An 18,761-nucleotide genomic window follows, 5' to 3' on the forward strand; every position below is an offset into this window, starting at 1 on the left:
ACGGTAACCTTTCCAAATATAAACAATTGGCATCCATACATTTACAAAAATTCGAGCTATTCCATAAAAAACTAGAACGACACCGATGTACTTATTTTTTTGGCCAGTAGTGTATGTGCTCAGGCGGGAACATATGCATATAAGAAACGAGGGGGAACGTTGTGAGTTGCTGCGGCGACCGCAACTCTACATTTATACCCGATACTTAGTCAGTGTTGCTCTCCTCCGGCTAACATTAAATGACAAATAGTGTGCGCGAGAGAGACAGAAAATCAGTCAGAACGTGTCGTCGGGCGCTCTGTAGCCACTGCAAGTTGATTTGTTCCTTTTGGCTATAAAAATGATTCGATCTGATCCAGATTCGGCAATCTGGTAGACATGGTCATTCTTTATGACTGTGCGTTTTTAATTTTCTCTTCTCTTCAATATTGTGGTTGCCACAGAATTTCGTTCCTTGTGGGGCGGAAGGGGGTATCACGAAATTTTGAAATATACGTTTTATAGTGAGATCTAACAGGTGTGTGGATACCAAGTTTGGTTACTCTAGCCTTAATAGTCTCTGAGAACTGGGGATGTCACAGATTTTCGTCCTTTGTTGGGGCGGAAGGGGGTGGGGCGATATCACAGGAGTGTGGATACCAGATTTTGATTGCGCTAGCTCGTATACTCGCTGAGATCCTTGAACTCACATTTTGCAATAGGCAAAGCCGACCATGAATCCTGTATGCTAGAGAGAGACAGAGCGTGAGAGAATGAAATTGTTTTCTTGATTCTGGCTATAATAATTATACGATCTGGTTCAGATTTTGCACTCTAGACGATATAGTTTTTCTACGATTCTGCGTTTTCTGTTTTCTCGTATCTTTGAAAATGTGGATGCCGTAGATTTTCGCCCTTTGTGGGGGCGAAAGTGGGCGAATTTTTGAAATATACTTGTAACAGTGACATATCACAGAAGTCCGGATATAAAATGTCGTTGCTGTAGGTCTGATAGTCTTTGAGCACTAGGTGCTGATAGGTACGGACAGATGGACAGACAGGGCTCAATCGACTCGTCTTTTGATGACACAGTGCGTTGTCAAAATTTACATATTCAAGTTTACGTAGTCGAGTGCCCTAAAATTATATTATGAGCAATAAAAAGCTTTCCTACCAATGTTTACAAAAGGAAAGAGTAAAAGTGCCGTTGATGATTTCACACATTTTAAAAACTATATTTTTGTAATGCTGGATAGTAGGAAACTTAGGAGGATTAACTATTTTACACCCTTACCCTGCATCTGTTGTGACTGTAATCTCTAAAGACCAAGGGCGTCCCCAGGGGTAGGCAGGTGTCCCCCTTCAGCATGCTTCTTAGAAAAAAGTTTATTTTCATTTAGTTTTCGCTGCATTTTTAAAAATAATGGTTTTTTCTTAATTGATTTGATATGATATACCAAATCAATCTTTTTACATACATACATATAACATTATCATCTTACGACTAAAAATCATGCATGGAAAAAAATGCGGCCTCCCCCTCCTTCGCGAGACCCTGGGTATGCTCTTGGCGAAGACTATACCTAGGAAATAAAAATGCGATGCCGAATCTCAGTCAAAGTGGTAGGTGGGAGAACTAGCTTACACCCAGAGAAAAATTCCCTGAGAATCGAATAGTTTCATTTAGATGTAAAGATAGGGGATACCAATACGTGTGCAGGTGTGAAATTAAAAAAAGAGATTGTGTTCACTTACGCACATAATACCATGGATGTGAAAATATTTGATCTAAATATATTTGAAATTTAATTTAAATATTTCCTATACCAGATACTGAAAAAGGGTATAGAGGTATACCCGATACTGAAAAAGGGTAAAGGGGTGTATTAAATTTGAAAGTGGATTTGTGGAGCTATAAGAGAGACTATAAAAGCTAGAGCCACGATATTTTGTATTCAGAATTCTGTGGTTAGTCACTGTTAAAAGAATATTTCAAAACTTCGCCCGCCTCCGTCCGCCCCCACAAAGAATGGAAATCGGTGCCATCCACAATTTAGAAGATACGAGAAAATTAAGAACTCACATCATAGAGAATGACCCCACCTACCAGATTGCCGAGTCTGTTATATAATTAATAAATTAATATTGTCGCCGTCCGAAGGAGAGCCATACTGACTACGTATCGGGTATAATGTAGAGTGGCAACGTTCCCCCCCTCAATCATGACTTAGATGGAACAGCGTGCTCATCGGCACGGATTCAGATTCCAACCTGTTTCTCAAGAGAAATAGTTTTACAATACACCGGTAAATGGTTTGCGGGTCAGCTTTTATCTTATATCTTAGACATGGGTACCTTTCGATCTAGCTATTTATCTATCTATATATATATATCAATCTATCTTTTCATCTTTTTAATACCTGTAAGTCTTTCTCCTTTTACGTACCATACTTTCCTATTAATTGTACTCCCAACATATTGATTGATTTCCCACCTGACCTCTGGCCCTACAACAAACCCCCTTTCCAAAGTACGTCCAGCAATTTAGTTTTATATTGAGATACTTTCATCTACCTCTATCTATTTTGCTCTTTCTCATTCCCCATTTCCCATCGCCATCTCCATCTCCATCTCTATCCCCATCTCTGTCTCAGGCTTCTCTCCATCATTTGTTTGGCTGCCTGGCACCGAGCTCATTTCTCTTTGTCGCTGCATGGAATTTCATTTGAAAATATGAGAAATATGAGAAATGCATTCGTTCCATATACGAATTTATATACATATGTGTGGGAGGAGGTGGAGGCTCCCCCCTCTCTCTGTACATGTGTTGACTTTACCCAGAAGGTTCCAGCATCCGCATCAGGGTTTCGCTCCTCTATTTATTTAAGCAATTGCCACTGTCAACACACATACATACTTACAGAGAGTGGGGGCCCACATTGATAGGCCAATGATGGTGGGGTAGGAGGCGGTAGGGAAAGGGGAGGAAAGAAAACAGATAGAAATCGAAAATAAATTTCCCAACGATGAGGAGGGAAATGGAAATGGCGATGCCAACTTCTTAGCAGAGTCGAATCGGTTTCACTGTCTCTTTCACCCTTCTGCCTCCCTTCTTCTCTGAACATTGGACCTGCAATTGGACAATTCTATTTTTGTTTATCTTTGTCTACTCTGTGCTCTGTGCAACTCATTTTCTTCATTTACATTTCCCCATTTCCTTTTTTTTAACCAGAAAATTTTGTGCAAAGCAATAAACGGGAATGAGAATGGCGACAGGCGGCAGTCGACGTCGACAGGCGACAGGAGAGACGGCGCTGACACTTGAGTCCGTGACTGGCTTCTGCCTCCCGCCTCCTCACCCTGACTGATCCGATGGGTGGCCTAAAATATGTTCAATGTCAATTCGAGTGGTGCTCTGACATGTACATACCCTATAGGAAATCACGGAAGGAAGCTCAGGGCATCAGGCAGATAATATATCGTCAGGAATAATCAGGAGCAAAGACATATTGTTTAGAGACTTGTAGAGCCTTCTTCCAAAGCTTAATTATTCCATAAGCTGTTGCGCATTTTTATATACTCTTTTTTATCTAGGGCTAAACTTTAATGGTAGTTCAATGAACTTTTTCTTATTCAATGGACCACTTCTCGGTCAGTTCTTTTCCAGGTTAATCGTTATACACAGCTTAACCTTATCTGTACGGTCCTCCGTGGACCAGGAACGTTCATGGTCCGATTTGGCTGTCAGTGACATGCATAAATTAACGCTTTTTTGGAGGCAGGACGAGGACGGCAGGGTACAGCCGGAATGAGGACGGAATGGCTTCTGCCCCAAAAAGTATGCAACAAGATTTGCGGGCCTGCCTGCCATTTACGCAAATAAATGCGCCAAACTTTTCTCTAGAAAAACAGAGAATAGAGAAGGTGGCAGGGGGGAGGGCTGAATAGTTAAAAAGAGAGAGTAAGGGAGTGAGAGAGGGAAGAGGAACAGTGAGAAAGGAAAAGTAGAAAAAGAGCAGCAAATAAAATCAGCAAGAGCCAAACAAAAATTTCTTTTGGAGAGAGTCGCGGGGAAATATGGGGTTCCAACTACTTAGCGTCAGCTACAGCCGTGCTCCCGTACTCTGCGTGGCTCATACCACCCACCCGCCTCCATAGACTGCCACTTGGCCTTGGCTGAAAACGAAATGGGGGGAGGTGGAAATGGCGCTAAGCGTTAACTAAAATGCTGTGCGCCGTTTTGTGTGTTTAAATATATAAACACAATAAATATAAAAATATAAATAAAATGGCACAGGCCACTGACAGGCAGGACGGCTGGTAATACACGGGGTAAGGGGTGCCAAAGCGCCACCAAATGTTGGGGCTGTAAAAATTGTTTACGACCACTATAGAGAAACCGCGCAACACGACACCACAACACAACAACGCAAACGACAAGGACAGACCGCGACAAACCTTCAACCGCTCACATTCGCCCTATCCCCATACCATCTCTCGGTTTCTCTATCTCTATCTCTTTCTCTTTCTCTCCCTCTCTCTCTCAAAGTGCAAGTTGTAAACCGGAAGTCTGTGGTCGGGGTCACCATATTGCTGGAATGTTTATGCGGCTGCCTGACAATTTTATGCTCATGCCCATGCCCCCTCCAACGATAGTCCAGTGATTTGGAAGCCCGTCAAATCGGATTTATCTTCGTCCCTGTGGGCGTACTTTTGAAGCAGTCTAAAGGCTTATTCTTGAGGCCGATAAATCTTCAGGAATTTTCATTGTATTGACACAAATAAAAAATCTTATGAAAGATCGTGCAATTCTCTTATCAATAAATTAATTGTTTTATATTTTGGGTAATTTTGGGGTATTTCGAAATATGTACACTTGTAAGAGCGTGATGTCAGACTATATAAAATTTGTTTGCTCTACCTCTTGTAGTCTCTGAGATCTAGACGCTCATCTGGACGGCCAGACAGACATGGCTATATCGACTCGACTATTCAGGCTAGGTAATAATCTTCTTTCTTTTGGGTAATACTTCCCTCACTTAAAGCTCAACGCTATGGAGCTTGGCAATATTTTCTTCAGTGTGTTCCTTCTTGAATTCCCTATCCTGAACCTTAGCTTTCACTTTATCATGTATCACTGTAAACTGTGACACTATGACTCTTGACTGGACTTCATCTGAAGCGAAAGCGGAAGCGCCACTTAACCTATTTCTTAGCCTCATATAGAGCACTGCTTTGGCTCTGCTTTAACATCCACCAGCCACAATTTAAGCCCATCTTCCAGTTTCCACCTACAAGGTAACAAGTACAACGTACAGGTACAGAGTACTACAAAAGACAAATGTGCCTGTCAGATATGATTTTAATAACACTCCATAGCTCTGGCGGTTGCCTGGGAGATTGCAACCACATCACCCACACGGAGCCAATCCCATATTGCCCCTATATCTTGCAGCCTCTCTATTCTGCTCCAGCTCCTTGCTGCTCCTGCTGGCCAGCTAATCCGTGGTTCAGGAACAGGAATGGCAGCAAGAGAAAGAGAGAGAGGGACAGAAAGTGCTTCGAGGCCAGGTCCCGGTCTCTTGCCTCAAATTATGCAATGCTCGGGCTTTAAAGTAGATTACACGAAATTTGCACACGAAGGCACAAAAGCCCACGACGGGCATTAATCACGCCTCCACCATGCCCCAAATCGCCTCTGCCTGGGTCTGCCTCCCCGTACTGTTTCTCCTATTGTGTGTTCTTTTAAATAGTTGGCCATGTCCCTTTCCCTGTCCCTGCAGACGAAAAGAAGCAGTAGGAGCCACGCCAAATAAATTGCCAACGTGCCGGAATGCCTGGAAACCCTTTGGGTTTATGAGATTTTTCCATATTGCTTTTGGAGCGTGCTCGCCAGGAGCCAGTAGCCAGGCGCCAGGAGCCAGGAGCAAGTCGGTAGTTGGAGTTGGAGTTTTTGGCTCATGCTCCCCAGAAAATTAATATAATTTTTCATTTGTCGTTTGTCTTTTACATATTTTAGTAGAGATCTCTTATTCACCCAATGGATGGTCACCAATGATCCAAAAACTCTCTCTACTATATGTATTCGTATATTCCATTGTACAATGAGGTAGAGTGAAATGTTTTTTTAGTTAGTTTTTCCTTTATAATTTATCGATGATCCATGCTCTTAAATCTAATTTTGCCATATTTAAACATTCTAAAAGACAGAATTCTGTTTGTTCTCGCATTGTTTCTGCTGGTTTTCCCCTCGATCGTTACAAGCTTTTATCTTTCCTTCACATGTGTAGGCTTTTATTATATTTTAACAAATCCCTTCTTTTCTATATTTGTGCTGTATCTTAATTTTCTATTCTTTATAACAATTTCCGATCATACATTTTCCTTCTGTCCTGCTTCATCTTACATCATTCTTACTTTTCCGATACTTTATTGGTTCTTCAGGCCATCCAGAGCTATGCGTCGTCCTGCTACTACTGCTTCTCCTTTGTCCACAAATTGAATCGCTTTTGGCCGCAGGTTTTTTGCTAATATTTTTTCTTAAGAGCAATGTGAAATGGCATAAATCATGTTCAATATTATTTCGATTCGCTCCTTCCCGTTTCGTTTGTGGCGCTACCCTCCTCCGTTTGGGTTCCATTTTCGGCTTCTGCGTGACCCCCGAGGTTAAATGATTTCATTTCGGCTGCAGGAGGCACTTGTTGCTATTGATTTGTTTTCATTGCAAGGAAAAGAAAGTATTGAATATGACTTACCAGAGAGCGAGGATAGAGATGAAGAGAGCGAGAGATTAGGTTGGGAAAACATTCGCTGAAGGACCGAGTGCCATGCCATTCCGCCAAATAAATTGCTTTTGCGGTGAGAGTCCATCGCAAATTTGGTCGTAATTACCAAAATGCCTCCGGCTTGGTTTCTGGCTCTGCTTCTGGTCTAGCTTCTTGCTCGCTATTTCCTGCCTCCTGTATCTGGCACTTGGCATTACCAAATTACAGGCAGGCATTTAAGCAGTACAACTAATTTGTGTTAAAATTCCATTATAGCGGGACCAAAGGGCGAGTGATTGGATTTGTGGTGGATGGATTGGATTGGAATGAGAAATCAATCATTAAGTGCCATCACGCGCAGGGATGAATGGCCAGAAACGGCCAGCGTGAGTCCGGAATGCGCTTCAATTCAATTGATTTTAGAACAGAAAATTAGCTAAAGCGAGGGGTAACGTTGTGAGTCGCTGCTACGGCCGCGACTCTACATATATAACAGATACTTAGTTAGAATGACTCCCCTCCGCCGGAGGCCGCACATAATGCACGACACAGAGTGTGTGAGAGAGAGACAGAATATGAGTAAGCAGGGTGGCCACGGTACGTAGCCACTGAAATTTTATTTTTTCTGTCTGGGTGTAATAATTATCTGATCTGATTCGGATTCTGCAGTCTGGAAGATATGATCGTTTTCTCAAGAATTTATATACTTTACGGGGTCTATACCCTTTTTGGAGTATCGGGTATAAAAAGAATAACTAAACACTCCCAGCTTGTTGTGTCGAGAATGATTAAGGATCCCAATAAACCAGATACAATGCTTCAGATACGCATATATAATTTTAAAGGGAGATAGATGCTTTTGCTTTTTCGTTCCCCATTCAACCTTTCCGTATAGACTCAAAAATATTAAAGCGGAGCGTAGTATACTTTTAGGATTATTCACTTCTATATTTTCGTTAGATTTTTGAATAAGGTAAGAGCGCAGAACTCCCCCAACACCCCCTTTCGTGACACACACAACATAGCCGCAAAAAAAATAAATACAAAAATCGCGCAGGGCATGCCCTCGGGCGTGTATTTTTAATTTAACGGAAGTCGAACGATTTGCTCTCATACAGAGTCCGTGGTCTTGGTCCGGATATTAATTGTCGCGCTCTTGAAATGTAATTGAAAATGCCTGCAAGTGGCTCAAATCCAATTTCAATACCCACCGCCCAAACCCCAAACCCCAATCCCCAATCCCCGTTGTGATCGCTGGAAACTAATTTGAGTTCCGCTTTCAGATAAAGACGTTTTCCATAGACATGGAAGTGACGGAGCTCAAGGCACAGTCCGAAGAGACCCAGTCCCACGCCTCATTCGAAGAGACTTCGCAGGAGGAGAAATATCATGAGGTGGAGGAGGAGACCCCCTTTGACCAGCGCGACTGGCATGCTATAGTACATAACCAGCAGGATGCAGAGCGGGAGATTGACGAGCAGATGTTGGGATACGAGACCGATCTGGAGTATCTGACCCGTGTGGACGAACGGGACAAGCGGCGCCAGCAGTTGAGGGAGACCCTGGTCGAAGAGATGCCCTGGTCCGATGCCCGCTTCCTGACGATCAACGTGCGAAGCGCAAGGCCCCTTGAGTGCAGCTCTGATGAGGACTGGACGCGGATGCTTCAGGGTAATCTGGGGGCCACCGTGCGTGTGAAGGTCGGGCCGGCAACCTTCTGGTGTATTGGTGCGCTGCTGAATCGTCACAGCGGATTCTTTAGACCCCAGTCACGGGAGGAGTACAGCCTGCCAGAGCTGACGCCGATTGGCTTTCGGGCCGCCTACGCCTGGATGCGCCTCCAGGAGCCCCTGAACTGCAGCGTGCAAAGCGAGCACAGTGAGCCCAACCAGATCGTGGATCTTCTGTTCACCGCCCAGCATCTGGACATTCGCGACCTGGAGATGCTATGCAACCGCTACCTCTGCTCATCCCACTTTACGGAGCGCCGGGCCCTGCAGGTTTACGTGCGGGCGAAGCATTACGGCAACATGGGGAGCATTTGCCAGCTGATGCTGAAGCGTGTGGGAAAATACTACCTGACGATGGTCGGTAGTCAGGAGTACACCGAAATGCCGCTGGAAGACATCTGCACCCTGTTGGAGCAGGACTCAATCGGCGTCAATACAGAACTTGAGGTTTTCTACGGTGCCCTCCGCTGGATGTGCATCGATCCCGAAGAGCGGCTGTCCGACTTGCCCCGCCTGATGGAATGCGTGCGCTTTACTCGAATGCCCCGCCCGAAGCTCTTGGAGATGTGGTTTTGCCTGTTTTCGGCCCGATGGGGCTTGCCCCTGGAGTGGTTCCAAGTGAGAGGGGATCCAATTATCTTACGGGCCTTTGCCTACTGCCCCGGACTCTGGGAGCGTGTCAACAAGGCCGTGAGAGTGGCCAATCTGTGCCTTCAGTTCGATAACCATCAGGTGCTTATGGCCCTTATCCAGGCCTGCAGGCTGCAAATGGAGACACCGCGCGAGTGGATCTGCGACGAGAACTGCCCCTACCATGTCCACAATCGCACTCCGCCCCCCCAAGTCGACCTGTCCTCCAAGCAATTTCTCAGCTTTGCGATCTCCCTGGCGCAAGAGGATCGAGACCTGTTGCGCTCCAAGGAAAAGGACCTGACAAAGCTCTGGGAGCCACTGTGGGACCCGCAACGCGATCACCCCAACAATATCCCCTTTGATGAGATGTCCGATGACCTGCCAATGTCGTCCAGCGATGAAATCGATTGGCGATCGTCCAGCGATGATATCGACTGGTTTAGAGAACTTCTGCGAGAGGCACCTGAAGGCACGGATACTGACGACGATACCGATAATTTATCGGACATATACGTGCCGTTCACGGACAGTCCGACCACATCCCCCAGAAACTCGCCGTTGATCAGCGCCACAAGCAGCCCCGCGACCAATACGCTGTGCAGGCAATCGACGACCGCCTGGTTGTCGCACGTGCAGTTGAGTAGGCCTGGATCGGCATCGCCCAGATGCCTCCGAAGAAGGAGCGAAGCGCAAGAGGCGTCGCTGGCCATCGATTGTGCCCCGCCCCTGAGCTGCAACGATAAAATGGAAGAGTTTTTGGTGCAAAACCAGTGTACACGTGACGACTGCGCTCGCTGGCGAAAGGAGCACGGCTACTCACCGGACCCAAATGACACACAATTAAAGGCATTGTGCCAGTTCACTCATGACATGGGAAATCCCACTCTGATGGTGCCCTTCTTCCAGCTATACAAAGTGGGTTGCCCAGTCAAACCATTCGTGAAATTCATTAAAGATCCACCTCTCCGCAGGAGAGATGCAAAATCTTGGAGGAGCCATCCCCCAATGCACAAGAGAAGCCGGACAAACGGGAAACATCGAATTCGCTAGCGGCCCAAGTACCTCAGACAGACATATCCGAAGAGCACTTTTCCCACTGAATCACACCTCCCCTCTCCTTGAACTTCGATTGATTGTGTAAAATTAAATTTGTAGTTAAAAAAACAAATATTTGGCGCCGCAAAAGATTTATTCGTATTCCTTCGTTTTTCAATTGTGTAGAGTCCTTCACTGATTGATTTCATAATTCCTGCAGGATTCCTTTCATTTAATTAAGTCAATTTATGCCCATAAATTAATTTAAACTTTTTGAGCTGCCATCTCCCTCCCTCTCTCTCTCTCTCTCTCTCTCGCTCTCTATGCTCAAACAGATTTCGAGCGTTTCCTCAAATGGATTTCTTGTGTTTTGACAATGGCTAAAAACAATTTTGGAAGCAGCAGGTGCGGCACCCAGGAACGCAGGAGAGACAGAGAGGGAGAGAGAGAGCTGACAAGTGGCCCCCGAAGAGGATAGAGCACAGAGGGACCGAGGGACCGAGGGGCCGAGGGTACCGACGACAGCAGAGCAATGCAATGGCTGGCGCCCAAATCGAAAACAGCCATAGAAAAGGTACTCTGGCATTCCGTATTGGGGTCAGCGTGTGTTTAAGATCCGATTCATTAGTGCTCCCCATCGCTGCTGGGGCGGCACATCAATTTATAATTTGAAAATATCCAGGGAAATTATTAATATTGCCTGTTCATCGATTAATACTTGCTGTTCGTCGAAGATTTGTAACCCATTGCTGTCGATCGTTTGGAATCATCATGTTTTGGTCCGTTCTTAATATCTGGTCCGTTCCTTAATATCATTTCTAATAATATTTTTCGTTTCAAGACTTCTTATTTATGTCTGAATATACATCTTAAGGTCCACTTTTTACATGATTTATGTACTATCCGTTCTGCCTTAGTATTTTCTTATAATGATATATGTATACATATGCGCCTTTCCGCCCTTCATTTTGATGTAAAAAAAGATACGAATAAAAATTGTCCCGATTTTGTAGGCGATTAGATAGCATTTTTTTAGCTCGATGTTCAATTCAAAAGATGGGGTTCATCGAGTTTTAATAATGAGAGAAATATGTGGTCGTAAAAGTATACGAAACAGAAGTCGACATTCGCTTAATCTAGTAATATGGTAAAATCTGCGAAACGAAACAGAATTAAAGCATTTAATTTATTTTAAAAGGGGATTAATTTAGACTTCTACCAGGAACGTACGCGGACGACGTACTAAGCTACAGCCTGCCGTGGAATGCGAGGCCCTGTGCGAGGACGGCTACACGGCGGACAACCTGATAGCTAATATGAATATCGTTCCTAATAGAGAACTCAGAGCACTTTAAGATGGTGCCCCGATCGCTGGGCAGCTCTCGAACGCGCCGCCGCCACGCTTCCCAGTTCGCCAGCAACATGTGCCAGCCGGGGCAGGGTAGCTTCTCCGCTGGGACCTACTCCTCGCTCTATCCCAAGTCCACCGTCACTTTCACGGCCACCTCCTTATCGGCGGCCTTCCTAGGCCAGTCCACCGCCTCGTCGCCGGCTGCGAAGCGAGCCAGACACAGCCACCCCTCAGCCTGTGCTACTGTCACGGCCAGCAGCGTTCACCAGTCGCTTGCAGCCGCATCTATGTCGACGACAGATCCGTCTTCCATCGACTAGGCCCTCCAGCAAGCTCCCCAGAAGATCACCCGCTTCACCCAGGTAGGATCTGTTGCCGGATCAGGAACCCCACCCCGCTGCATCAACTGCCGCGGCATGAAACATCTGAAGCGACAGCCAAGCTGCCATCAAATCAAATCACGATCAACTGTATGGCAGAGGAACCGGCCAGACATGGCACTACAAGCCAAGGGGGCTGCCACGACGAGGAGGATATTCGCATTTCAATGGCCACCTGTAAGCTCATCATAAAAGAGCCATTCAAGCAACTAAAGAGAATTGGTGGCAATTAGGGCTACGATTTCGCATAGCTCGGCAAACATGGCCGAACATAAATAGAAAGCGCACCTCTGGGCTCTGCGATCTCTGCAGAAGACGGTGCAGCGCAGTCATACGTTCCCTTACAGGACATTTGCTAATAGGACCCATGCAAACAGGCCGGTTGCTTCCTACAATGATAATTGTCATAATTGTCGGGAAGATGAAGAGGAGGAGATGGTGGAACACCTCTTCTACTCATGTCCAGCTCTCAGCAGAAAAAGCCAAAAACATTTAGGCTCTCCCTTCATATATGACATTTCAGAAATTTCCACAATATGTCCCAGAAAGATAGCAAATTTCGGATGGGATAACTGCTGACATCACGTCTCACAAGGGAGAAGAGGAGAAGACCCAAGGCCGAAACCGACCTAAGTGTGACGGGTTCCTAGCGATCCTGACAGCCACCTCTACCTAGCCTAACCTAACGTAGGCAAACCATAAATTTGATTGATCTCCGATCTTAGTCGCTATTAAAGCTTCATTTAACATTAGTTCAAAAATGTCTTTTCTTCAGATACGCACCCTTTATTCCCACTACAAAGGGGGAGGTCGAGTCTTGGAAAAGGTGAAGCATACGTATCTGCGTGTGTGGTGCACACGTTTCATGTCTTAACGAGTTGGAAAGATTATTATTACATTATTATTTTGTCGGCGAGCTATTCAACAGCAAATACCACAAGGTGTAACCACCCAAGAGGCAGCTACTGCCCCACATCCAAACATCCGCATCGTCTTTTGCCCTGTTTTCGTGTGCTTTTGTATGGAGCTTACAATAACAATAAATTTCAATTTTTCACGCGCAAACACAAACACAGACCGCACACGATTGCATTCATGGAAATTGCTGCCTCCTGCTGCTGCTGCTTCCGGTTGCTGCTGGCTGCTGTTCTACGTTTTTGGGGGTGGCACACAGCCCTTGAGCAGCTTGTGCTTCCAGCAATTTATGCGCTTTACGCGCTTTTGCTAAATAAATTTATAATGCAAGCACACAGACAAAAATGCACACATACACAGAAAGACAGACAGAGAGAGAGAGAGAGGTTCAGATACAGATACGCAGACAGATAGTCGGGGATAGGAAGTTCCAGTAACAGTTACAGTTTCACAGCATCCATCCGCACCGACAAAACTTTAGTGAGTTTTAGAACGTTTTGTCCTCTTTCTGGTTTCGCTAGGAGGAGGAGGCACTGCCTGCACTGCCTGGTTAGCGCTACTTTAGATACATTTGTATCTACGATAAGTCTCAGCGCCATGCATGTGGTACACCCCTGGCGCTGGTACTGCTGCTGCACCTCCTTCTGCGTTTCTGTATGTGCGTGAATTACGAAAATTTTCTTGCAATTAAAATTTGTTGCTTTCTGGGTATCATAATTTTATAAGTTTTGGGGGAAACTGGAGCTGGATACTGCTTACTGGCAGAAGTCTTCATTCCGCAGTCCTCGTGGCACATAACAAATTACAAAAAGCTTTATGCATATGCTTATAACATACTCGTACCATATATCTATGTATGTAGATGTGGGGTGACAGAAAGTACCATTAGGGAAATATTATGGCTACATTTTGGTTTTCAATCCGCTCTGCTCTTTAAGAAGTGGGCTAAACGCAGGAAATAATTTGATGGATAGCTGGGACTGCTGGGACTTAAGAGGTCTAATCAAGAACCGTAATTAATTTGTTTTTTATATTCTTGTAACCAAACAAATTATCCACTTAGAACAGCCGCAAAACAGAATCAAATATTCCAATAGTCTACTTTAAGGATAATCCGTCCAAGTCCACCAATATTTTTACACTTTAAGTTATAACAAACAATATGATGACTTTAAATGGCTTCAAAAAAAATGAGCGGAACAATTTTGATCTTTTTTGTACCCGGTACTCAGTCAGTATATATTTGAGGTTATGATTTATGTTATTTATACAACATATTTTATATGTCGTTTGATGTCGCTGTTCGAAAAAAAGAAATATAAATCGTTCCATTTTCGTTCAATTTTATGCTACCATTTTTATTTACAAATTCTGCGGGGCGAAGTTTTGAAATATTTTTGTAGCAGTGACATATCACAGAAGTCTGGATCCAAAACATCGTTGCTCTAGCTCTTATAGTCTTTGAGCACTAGACGCTAATGGGGACGGCCAGACGGACGGACAGAGAGACATGGCTCAATCGACTCGGCTATTGATGCTGATCAAGAATATATATATTTTATGGGGTCGGAAACGATTCCTTCTGGATGTTACACACATCCACTTTTACCACAAATCTCATTTTTGAGTATCGGGTATAAAAAGGGGGGTAGTACGCAGGTTACTTCTTAGCTCAGTGCATATACATATGTACATGTTTTTATTTACAAACTCACAGCGCTGTTGATAGTCTAGTACCGCTTACTCCATTCGTAATCGTTGAGCTCAATGATAACGTTGGTGCATACTTCTGAGGAAAGAAAACATAGTTAATACTATTATATGCACACAAGCGTACTGAAGTGTACGGCTTTGCAATTTCAAAGAAAGAAAAATGTTACTCTCATACCCATAAGCTCCCAAAACCATTATGTTGTCTGGACTGCATAACTAAATGTATATATAGTATATGCTTTAGCCTAGCATATGAAATCTAGAGTTAAAATGGCGGTGTACAATATCGACGAGTAACTACGATCCTCTATTGACGTTGTTGTTAACCGCTACTGGGGACACATGTCAGCCAGGCTGACAAGAATTGCGCCTCTTGAAGAATCCAACGATAAGGCAATCAATCCGAGATCATAACGGGATTCCTCTGTCACGGCTAAATCTGTTGTCGATGGGGTCTGCACACTAGTTCATCCGATTAGCTGCATCGTTGCCGACCAGGTTTGATGTCGGTCTGCTCAGTACACTTTTACTGAAGGCTCGATGAAGCGGATGGCGTCAATTAAGCCGGAAAAAGATTCCGAGGCGTACACTAAATAAAATAATTTAAGAATCTCGAGCACGTTTTAGTTAGTGATTTTATCCAACACTCGATTGCTGGAAATATGGGAAGGCAAAGGGAAGCTTACTCGCAGTACAATAGGGATACCTCTGTATCTGTATCTGTCTTTCACAGTATCTTGCTTGTATTGCTGAATTGTATTAAGAACCTCTTTCTCGTCGCCAACCGCCATCAGAGACACTCTTTTGAAAGGGTTCCTTTCATGCTCAGGACACCTTCTGTATTCTGTCCGAAAACAAGGGACAACTTTACAACATACTATATATAATTAAACTGAGATTTTAGGTTGCCTTCTGGTTTTGGTCGTTGGCACTTTATAAAATTCTAATAAGCTTGTTCGGCGTGAGGCAAGTGGCATGTGGTATACGGCCTGTGGCCCGATTAGGCACAAACAAATGGCAGACTACAGGCCAGGGCCAGGGCCAGCGGCTTCGGTCAGCTTAAAAGCTTGCCTCAATAGCCACACCTGTAGCCCCTAATGCGACAGTCGGGAATGCTCTGCACTGCCACGAATTCTGCAAAAAAAAAAACAGCTACATGGTAAGATCATAGGATCCAAGTAATTAAGATACACACACAGAGTATGAGATGTGGACAGGAAGAAAGACTAAGTCGAAAAAAGTTGTTTTTTTAGTTTATATTTATGTCAAAGAAAGGTGTCCTAAATGTGTAAATATTCTGTTCGGTCTGATCTAAAATAGGTTATCGTGCGAGTTTTTTTTTCTAGTGTACGGCACACACACACTCGCGGACAGACACTCTCGTATGCAAATGCGTCCATGTTAATGCCACAAATGCGCCTTAAATTATGTTAAGCACTTGCCAGCGTCGCTCCCAAGGCATAGGGTAAAGGCGGAGGCTGCTGGCTGCCTGGCTACTGGTGCTGGCGGAACGTTGATGGCTTAGGCTCATTTATAAATCGACGACAGTAAATTATAAATGGAATTACTATTACAACTACCAGGGTACCCTCTTGTGCTTCTCTCTTTCCACTTCACCACTTTGTGTGTGTGTGTGTGTGTGCTTACATCAACGCCTTTTGTAAATTTGAGCTGGCGGCTGTCCTTAGCAGACGCACAGGATATCAGCACATATGTATGTACGAACGCCGCACAAGGAGTGAGGCACAAATATAGTTAGTCAGGCAGTGAGAGAGAAATAAAGACAGACAGAGTGAAAGACAGAGAGAGAGAGAGAGAGAGAGATAGAGAGAGAGATAGAGAGAACGAAAGATGGAAAGACAGTGAAAGAAAGAGACATCTATAGCTATTGAGACAGAGAAAGAATGAGTGTCGCCTGCACAAACACATGAATGCTGCAGTATATTAAAGTTCAAAAAGGCAGCGACAGAATGACTTAGAGGACACAATCCTGCCTCCTCACAAAGAGCTAAAAGAAGCGCCACGCACAAGCAGGGTGGGAGGTAAAAAGCAAGGGGTAAGGGAGAGGCACCACTGACAGCATCTGCCATTTCGATGTGGGGGTGTCTGGCGAAAGTTGAACAACGCCAAAAGCCAGAGGATGACAACATGCCCAAAAAAGCATGCCAGAAAGAAAGAAGGAAGCGAGAAGCAGAAAAATAGAAAGAAAGAATCGGGAACAGAGACACAGATGAAGAAAGAGAGAGAAAGAGAGATATTGGTGAAAAAAAAAAAAAAAAATGAGCCCGGACATTGGCATGTTGGGCCAAAACGAAGGACAAACAAGTTCCGAGCCCACAGCGTCTCCAGGGAGGAGAGCGTGAGGTGATCCTGCTTTTGGTGCAAAACTTCAGACAGGAACTGGAGCTGGAATGCATCACGAGGCCATCACATTTCAAGGATCACGAGACAGCGAGGAACAAGCAAGAGTTCTACCTAAAGAAGAGGAGTGTTCCTCTAGAGAGATTTCTGAGGTATCTCCTCATGTCACAAGCTTTTGGATGACTCTGGGATTTGGTTCCCTGATCACTTCATTTTAGAGGAAGTGTTTTATTGAGTTCTAGATTTTAATTATACCATTTCATGTATTGCTAATCAAAAGCAGACCACATCGGGATAAGCTATTACTCATGATACCCTAAGACATCCTATAGAATTAATCGTGATAGCGCTGGTAGCAGGGGCGTGACTCACGCAGCCATCGCTTGGGGGAGCTTTGAGCGGTTTCATCGAGGATTTGTGCTTAGTTGAGAGCTGAAGAAAAAGATGGAGGGCCTCGCGAGTTTTGCCATTTGGCGACTTGGCAGCTGGTCTCCTCACCACCCATTCTTCCCCGTCCCAGAGCAGTGCAGCTCCTCATACGAAACGACGACATGGTCGGATGGCTTAGGAAGTAATTTTAGCATTGTAAATCCTTTTGGAAAATTATAGCGACAGTCAGCTTGTAGTTAGTGGCAGCAGGCAGAAGGCCAGGGGCGGAGGACGTACGAGTACCGCGCACACCCTGCACACTTGAACACACTCGTAGATGGAGACGTAGACAGGGCTATCATAAGATCAGGCACACACAAATTGTGTTAGCAGTGCTCCAAAATGCACAAAAATTGTGTAAAAACACAAACAAATCCGTATGGGAATGGAAGTTGCTGGAGATGTGATACGGCCAGCCCACACGCATATGCGAGAGTCGCGCGCGAAAATATTCGTATTCATATGACAGTCTGCTATGGGCGAACGGAACGGGAACCCCCTGGTTGGCCTGGTTGAGACACCCAAGAAAGCCACAGCCAAGCCAGAGTAACATCCAAAGCCAGAGATGAGACTGAAGCTGGAGCTTGAGCTAAGGCCAAAAGCAGCTGCAGTTGGAAGGCAGACCGAAGACCGCCGCCGGCTGAAAGGCAAAGTGAGTCACATAAATTTCACTGGCTAAAAGAAGTAATACAAAACGAAAACACGGAGAATTCAGAAAAAAAACACCGAAAATAAAGAAGAAAGAACGGATACAAAGCTTTCAATACTCTTCAAACTGGCCATCAAAAGCCACACATGTAAATATATGGGAATCGATTGTTATGACCATATAATTCTAATCAAAGATCTATAAAAAAAAGGCGCAGCTTGAAGAATTTCTGAATATATAAACTAGACCCCAGCGTGAATATATTGACTATATTCATGATACTTTAATGAGTTCTTTTACGAATCTTACGGATTCAAACTCAGCTCAAAACACTAGTACCCACGGCTAACAAAAAGGGCATCAAATGATATATAACGCATGCTTCCCCAATTTCCAAGTGCCCTTCTTCTTTATATAAAATATGTGCGGCAATTCAACCTACATATGCACATAACCATGCGGCGATGTACACACAGATATCTGCATTTGGGTTATGGCTTAGATTTATTCCACCATTCGATTGAGGCTCCACATGCGAGTTCTCGTAGATTCCCACAAAAGTCATCTGAGTGGCAGGGATTTGTGGGTTTACTGTCGAAAAATATCGAAATCGTTATGTAAGATGGGTGGCGACCGCACCTACTGGTAATTCCACTACGCAAAGGAACCCCTGTAAAATGCTAATGAGTATGCAACACTAATAAGAGCTGCTCACGAATTATTGAATCCCATTAAAGTGGAGGAACAATCGCGACCATTTTGTGACAGAAAAGTAGCTGAAAGGGATGGAAAGAAGTGAACAAAGAAAAAGTTCATATAAGT

At 44.5% G+C, this 18,761-nt stretch overlaps 1 protein-coding gene across 1 annotated transcript; it reads left to right on the forward strand.

The window, feature by feature from the left end:
- The first annotated feature begins 8,038 nt into the window (after window positions 1-8,038).
- LOC6596824 lies at window positions 8,039-10,274 on the forward strand. Its single transcript, XM_002022024.2, has 2 exons — window positions 8,039-10,021; window positions 10,078-10,274. The coding sequence occupies exons 1-2, from the start codon at window positions 8,048-8,050 to the stop codon at window positions 10,204-10,206; spliced, it is 2,103 nt and encodes a 700-aa protein (XP_002022060.2). The 5' UTR covers window positions 8,039-8,047; the 3' UTR covers window positions 10,207-10,274.
- The last annotated feature ends 8,487 nt before the right edge of the window (window positions 10,275-18,761 follow it).

This window comes from Drosophila persimilis, unplaced genomic scaffold, assembly GCF_003286085.1.
Source record: "Drosophila persimilis strain 14011-0111.01,24,50 unplaced genomic scaffold, DperRS2 tig00000520-arrow-pilon, whole genome shotgun sequence".
NCBI lineage: Eukaryota > Metazoa > Arthropoda > Insecta > Diptera > Drosophilidae > Drosophila > Drosophila persimilis.